At 46.6% G+C, this 6,801-nt stretch overlaps 1 protein-coding gene across 1 annotated transcript; it reads left to right on the top strand.

Moving 5' to 3' along the window:
• The first annotated feature begins 250 nt into the window (after nt 1-250).
• Nucleotides 251-6,467, top strand: LOC149631509 (uncharacterized). Its single transcript, XM_089851193.1, has 2 exons — nt 251-610; nt 5,580-6,467. The coding sequence occupies exons 1-2, from the start codon at nt 603-605 to the stop codon at nt 6,061-6,063; spliced, it is 492 nt and encodes a 163-aa protein (XP_089707319.1). The 5' UTR covers nt 251-602; the 3' UTR covers nt 6,064-6,467.
• The last annotated feature ends 334 nt before the right edge of the window (nt 6,468-6,801 follow it).

Genomic DNA, 6,801 nt, shown 5'->3' with positions numbered 1-6,801 from the left:
ATAGTCTAATGCATTTCCTATGGAGGGGTTGTTTGTTTACGTTTAGCTTAATTACTCGGCCCCTGTTTGTCGTAGCTCAATGTTTTTAGTATGGTTAGATGGGGGACAAATTGGACTATAACATATCCTAACGACATCCCGGTATCTCTAGTAGACACAGAGTTATGGGCCTGCAAAGTATGGTCTAATGCATTTTCTATTGAGGGGTTTGTTTGTTAATGTATTGCTTAATTACTGTAACGAGCATATCGCAAACGCGAAATGGCGTTACCCCTGGTAGGCCGTTGCTCCTCATAACGTTAAAATTAGCGAGCTTGGGGTGGCAGCGGAACGAGCATACGCTTGTAAAACTATCAGGGGGGTCTAAGAAAGTTCTATTGCACCGCGCAACTGTCCTCGTCGGAGTACCGACAGAGACTTAACCCCTTGACCAAAAGTCAAGGGGGAAGGAACCCTTAGACCCGACTCGAGACCCTGTGTCTATAAAAGGAGGGACCGGGGACCAGGAGGAGATCTTTATCTTTTGGCTGCTCACCGAAGAGAGGAAGCTCTGCTTTTTACCTTGTATTTTATTTTGTACTTTTTATTTTAAACTTTAAACGATGACTGGGTGAGTGAGAATAAATTATTGTATTAAAACAGTGCTGTATTACTCTAGGGTAAGCCTACCAGTTTTGTAGGGCTTACAAACTGGCGCCCAACGTGGGGCTTTGAGAACATAGAGTAATACATGTACTTAGTTTAATTTCTCTAAAATTAAATCGAAAGAGTGTTTGGGTCGCGAGCCGATTTAGTTGATTGATAGTTAGTAGAGTTAAGTAAAATTAGATATAGCGATTTCGCTATTATTTATTATGCCGGAAACTAGATCCGGGGTTTCCGCTAATAATGGTGAAGGCGCAGTGTCCGGAGATCCGGCGCTACAAATGAGCCAACTTATTAGTGATGCCCTGCGTCAAGCCTTTCAAGGTTTTGTATCAGGTAGTGGGGCAGCTAACGTTGGAAATCCAACGCAAACTCCCCAGGTAAGGTTGCGAGTAGACGCTCCAACCTATTTAGGACCCGCAGATGAGAAATCTTCGATGGATTTCCTCGAGGCTCTTCTGCGGTATCAATCAGCGACCGGCTATAGTGATAAGGATATCCTTTTTCACGTGATCCCTTTGTCTTTACAAGGGCCGGCCGATCGTTGGTTTAAATTTGTGGGGGGTTCAGCCGCTTTCAAAAACCTTTCGGATTTCCGAGATTGTTTTAGAAAAGAGTATCAGGCTACTGATTACTCAAGGCGCATTCAAATTGAGTTGGATAACCGAACTCAAGGAGAAAATGAACCGTTGACTCAGTACATCCATTGTTTATCGGAGTATTCTCACCGATTAGAAACACCGGAGTCTGAGTCGGTACAAATTCAGCGCGTCCTACGGCAGTGTCATCCGACATACCGTAGAATGCTAAGGGGGAAAGCTTTCGCTACCCTAACTGAATTGGCTGAGGAGGCTAAGATTATTCAATCTGATCTCCTAGCCGAGGTAATGTACAGACCCCCACCGTCAATGGCGGAGTCTTTAGAGCCTGGTCTGGCATATGGGGCAGGTATTTCGATTGAGCAATCGCTTCAATCGGTTAATAATGCCGTTAGTATGTCAGTTTCCTCAAATGTAAACGCATTTTCGGAAAATCAGGTGGGAGTAGGCTTAGCAGCCTTAGATCCGTACTCTTATTTTAGAGTACAGAGACAGGCGTTGAGCGGAGTGAACACTCGCTCAGGTAAAAGAGCAGATGCTACTTTTAATGCGCATTCCAATGGCGGAAATCCAGTCCAAAGGAAAAGTAATCGGGGTATTGGGCGCTGTTACAAGTGCAACCAACCCGGACATTTCCAAAGGGATTGCAATAATCCGGGAAATGGGAAGCCGAGGCAACCAAGATAAACGGAAATCCGAATTATTCTTGGGAGGGGCCTCGGTATGGTTTTAGAAATAAAATAACGAGGGCCAAAAACCAGGCAAGAAATTCGAAAACTCGAATTTTCGCGCCATCGGTTAATCGCTGTTCCGATTTTGGCGGGAAAACTCCCCCATTATTGAGATTTCAAGCTATGGGGCAATCGTTCCTTGGCTTGTTAGATAGCGGATCGTCAGTTTCTTTGTTGGGCGATGAATTCATACCCATGTTTGAAGAACGCGAAATGGCGATAAAAGCTAATAGGACAATGGTTAGATTCGGTCGCGGCACATGCCGCGTAGTCGGAGATATCCGTCTCCAGGTATATTGGCCCGGAGGGAAAAGAAGGCAGCGCTTTCTTATTGTCCGAGGTCTTACACCCTCAGTTATTTTTGGGAGAGATTTTCTTCGAGGAACGGGGATAGACATTAGGTTAAGTGAAGGTGGGTGGTCAATCGGCCCCTTCCCTCAAAAAGTCATCCCGTTCGATACCGAAGAAATGGAAAAAGGGGCGTCTAATTGCTTTGGCGAAATCGTCAAAAGTGAAAAAGACCCCTTAAATGTGTTAAAAGCTTTGGCGTCGAAATCGACCTGTTGCAAAGATGATAGAGCTAGGTTGGTGGATATGCTTTCGGAATTCCAAAGTATATTCACAAAGAAACCTGGCGAAACCTCGCTAATTGAGCACTCTATAGAGACGGGCGACGCTAGGCCTATAGCGTGTCATCCCCGTCCGGTTAGCAATAAGAAGAGGGAGGAAATAGACAGGGCTTTTGATGAGTTGTTGGAACTGGGAGTTATACGACCATCCAATAGTCCCTGGGCGTCCCCGATAGTTCTTGTTGAGAAAGCTAACCCAAAGCCGGGTGAGATCAAACGGCTTTGTGTAGATGTGCGGAGGTTAAATGACGTGACTACCGCGGATAGGTATCCAATGCCTTCGATACCTGATATTTTAGCGTACTTAGGGAAGGCGCGGTATTTTACGACCATAGATCTCACAAAGGGGTTCCTCCAAGTGAGGATGAAAGATAGCGATATACAAAAGACAGCTTTCGTGTGCCATAGGGGACTTTACGAATTCGTAAAGATGCCCTTTGGACTTAAAAACGCACCGGCAACTTTCATGCGATTAGTTGACCGTGTGTTAGGACCCTGTAAATGGAATTTCGCTCTCGGTTTTTATGATGATATCACCATATATTCCGAGACGTTTGAGGATCATTTGATTCACATTCGAGAAATTCTAGGCCGCCTTAAAGATGCCGGATTAACTATTAATCCGAGCAAGGTGCAACTTTGCACAAATACCGTTAATCTTCTCGGTTATAAGGTTGGTCCAGGGCGCTGTATGCCAAACCCGGATAAGTTTCGAGCGATTGAGGAATTCCCCATCCCTCGAGACGTGAAATCATTACAAAGATTTCTTGGCATGATAGGTTATTACCGCCAGTTTATACCGAACTTTGCGGGAATAGCTCGTCCTTTGTATAACCTATTTAAGAAGGATTCCACGTGGCGTTGGGAGGAAACCCATACCAACGCTATGAGGGAGTTAGTGGAAAAGGTAAAGAGTACCTCGGAATTAGCTCTCCCGGATTTGAATAAGAAATTTCTTATTCAAACCGATGCTAGTAGCCACGGCTTGGGTGCAGTATTGGCACAAGAGACAGATAGAGGATTAATGCCTATCTGGTTTATAAGTCGTGGGCTGACTCCAGCAGAGCGTAATTATTCCACTACAGAGTTAGAATGTCTTGCAGTAGTATTCGCTCTCAAGAAATTTAAAATGTACGTTGAAGGTACTGATGTGATAATCGAAACCGACCATCAGGCCCTTCAATGGCTTAAAAAGATGAAAGAGCCAGTTGGAAGATTAGCCCGCTGGTCTCTAGGCCTCCAACCATTTAATTACGAGGTGCGATACCGCCCTGGTAAATTAAATTTGGTAGCCGATGCTCTAAGTCGGGCTCCAATCGAAACCGATTTGGCCGACGAAGAAGCCGTCATATTGGTTGCAAATGAAGTAGTAGGGGGTAACACACCCAAGTTGGGTTTACCTTTTAATAGAGAGGCGATAATAAAATCCCAAGCTACTGATCCAGAGTTATCTCGTTTAATCGAGGAGTTAGAGCGTGTTAGAAGCTCTGTAGACCCGGAAACGGCAATAAAGGCCGGGGCAGTATTGGATCAGTATGTAATGGATCAAGACGGTCTTCTATTAAGATACTTCGCACCATGGGACGAGGAAGATGAGGATGCATTAGAGAAAGCTTGGAAGGTAGTACTACCTCGAAGCTTGAGGCTAGAGGCAATTAAATATTTTCACGACGAGCCCCTTGCCGGTCACCTGGGAGTTTGTAAAACGTATAAACGTTTACAATCCCGAGTCACGTGGTCGGGTATGAAGCGCGACGTTTTGAAGTATGTTCGGGGTTGTGAGGTGTGTCAAAAATCGAAGCCATCTGCACAATTAAAGCCCGGACTGCTATCAAGCGTTCGTAGCGAAAGACCGTGGGAATTAGTGACCTGTGATCTCATGGGTCCCTATACCCGCAGCTCCAAGGGTAATCAATACCTGCTCGTCATCGTAGATCATTTCACTAAGTGGGTAGAAACCTACCCCTTACGAAAAATGACTACGGAGAAAATATGGGAGAAGTTATTTGAAGTTTTCTGTCGATTTGGATTCCCAAAGGAACTGATTACTGATAATGCTTCGGTGTTTTCCAGTCCGAAATTCAAGGAGACATGTAAAAGATTGGGTATACGCCCGAAAAATACATCTCCGTATCATGCACAGGCAAACATTACTGAGCGCATGAATAGGAATATCAAGCCTATGATTATTTCTTATATTGAGAAACATAGGGATTGGGATGCCCGTATTCCTGAGTTGGGCTTCGCCTTAAGGTCGGCTGAAAACAGCTCGACTGGGTTCACGCCCGCGGCGATGAATTTCGGTAGGGAGCTCTGCGCTCCACTAGATTGGGAATTGGAACCGGTAAATATTTACCAGAACCGAAACCCAGATCTATACGCTGAGAGACTGAAGGTTAGGCTGCATGATGTCATCGATCATGCAAGGCTTAACATGCAGGACTCGAAGCTAAAGCAGAAACTGCACTACGACAAGCGTCGGAGGCACGTGTATTTTCGACGTGGCGACCTTGTTTTGCGCCGTACGCACCCACTTTCCGATGCGAGTCGTGGTTTCACGGCTTCGCTCGCGAAAAAGTACGACGGCCCATTTGTAGTGCAGGAAAGAACTACCCCGTTGACGTACAGGTTGGAGGAGGAAACTACGCGAAAATTCGCTGGTATCTCTCACGTTTCAAACCTGAAACGGTACACTCCACCTTGGACGGGAGACTCTCCGCAGGATGGCGAAATCGCAGGTGAAAACTCACCTATCGATATAGCTACGCCTAAACGTAATAGGAGAGAGCGGAGAGAGAGCGAGAAGAGTGTTCCTCGCCATAGGTACAATTTACGTTCCACCAGAGGAAACCCTTTGTAACGTTTTTGGGTGGGGGAAACCACGACACTCTTTTCATTTAACCCTTGGGAATTGTAAGAAACCTTACGATTACCAAAAGACTAATTTATCTTGCGCATACGCGCGACTTAAATAGTTGTACCAAATGCCGTTGCAACGGCAACGGAAGTAGCGCCCGGCATCAAGGGGGCGGACCAGTGGTGGCGGTGGCCCTGGGCGGCCAGGCCCAACACCAACCGCCGCAGCAACAAGGCGCCGCGGGACAGCGGGTGGGAAGGGCACCCGCCCCACCGAAGAAGACAACAAAAGGGCCCCAACAGCCAAGTAGGCGAAGCGTCGCTACTTGGTGCCACTCGGGCCAAGTGTATAGCAGTGACGCCAGGTGGCCGGCTGGCCAGATGACCAGCCGTGTTGGGGGCCCAACTCCCAATGTTTTTAGGGGGAGGACCCTCACCCCTGACGACCTCGTCGGGGTGAGTGGAGTCGAGCATGGTGCCGCAGCCGCGGCTCCATCTCCACCGGGGGCCCACGCATCGAGCGCGTCCGAATTCTCGGACGCGTTAGATTTTTCGCCATTGCTGGAGGAGGAGGAAGACCTGTTCTTCCCAGCGTTGGAATAGCACAGCCCTACCCATTAAGTATTTTTTGGGTGGGGGAGTTGTAACGACCATATCGCAAACGCGAAATGGCGTTACCCCTGGTAGGCCGTTGCTCCTCATAACGTTAAAATTAGCGAGCTTGGGGTGGCAGCGGAACGAGCATACGCTTGTAAAACTATCAGGGGGGTCTAAGAAAGTTCTATTGCACCGCGCAACTGTCCTCGTCGGAGTACCGACAGAGACTTAACCCCTTGACCAAAAGTCAAGGGGGAAGGAACCCTTAGACCCGACTCGAGACCCTGTGTCTATAAAAGGAGGGACCGGGGACCAGGAGGAGATCTTTATCTTTTGGCTGCTCACCGAAGAGAGGAAGCTCTGCTTTTTAACTTGTATTTTATTTTGTACTTTTTATTTTAAACTTTAAACGATGACTGGGTGAGTGAGAATAAATTATTGTATTAAAACAGTGCTGTATTACTCTAGGGTAAGCCTACCAGTTTTGTAGGGCTTACATTACTTGACCCTGTTCTTTCGATTAAAAATAATAACATATCTTTAGTGTAGCGGTTATCGCATCCGCCTCACTCCCGGAAGGCCACAGGTTCGAGACCGCGAAGTTTTTTTTTTTTTTGCTTGGAACATGCAAAGACCTTTATAATTATCCGAACATTTGTGTCAAAGTCACATTATTTACATCCCCGTATCTCTGGTAGAACCAGAGTTACGAGCCTCCAGAATTTAGTCTAATGTATTTCCTAT

This window comes from Phalangium opilio, unplaced genomic scaffold, assembly GCF_054372755.1.
Source record: "Phalangium opilio isolate 3A_F unplaced genomic scaffold, DU_Popi_V2 ptg000101l_1, whole genome shotgun sequence".
Taxonomy (NCBI): Eukaryota; Metazoa; Arthropoda; class Arachnida; order Opiliones; family Phalangiidae; genus Phalangium; species Phalangium opilio.
Note: the sequence above shows the minus strand (reverse complement) of the source record. Positions and strands in the feature narration are given on the sequence as shown.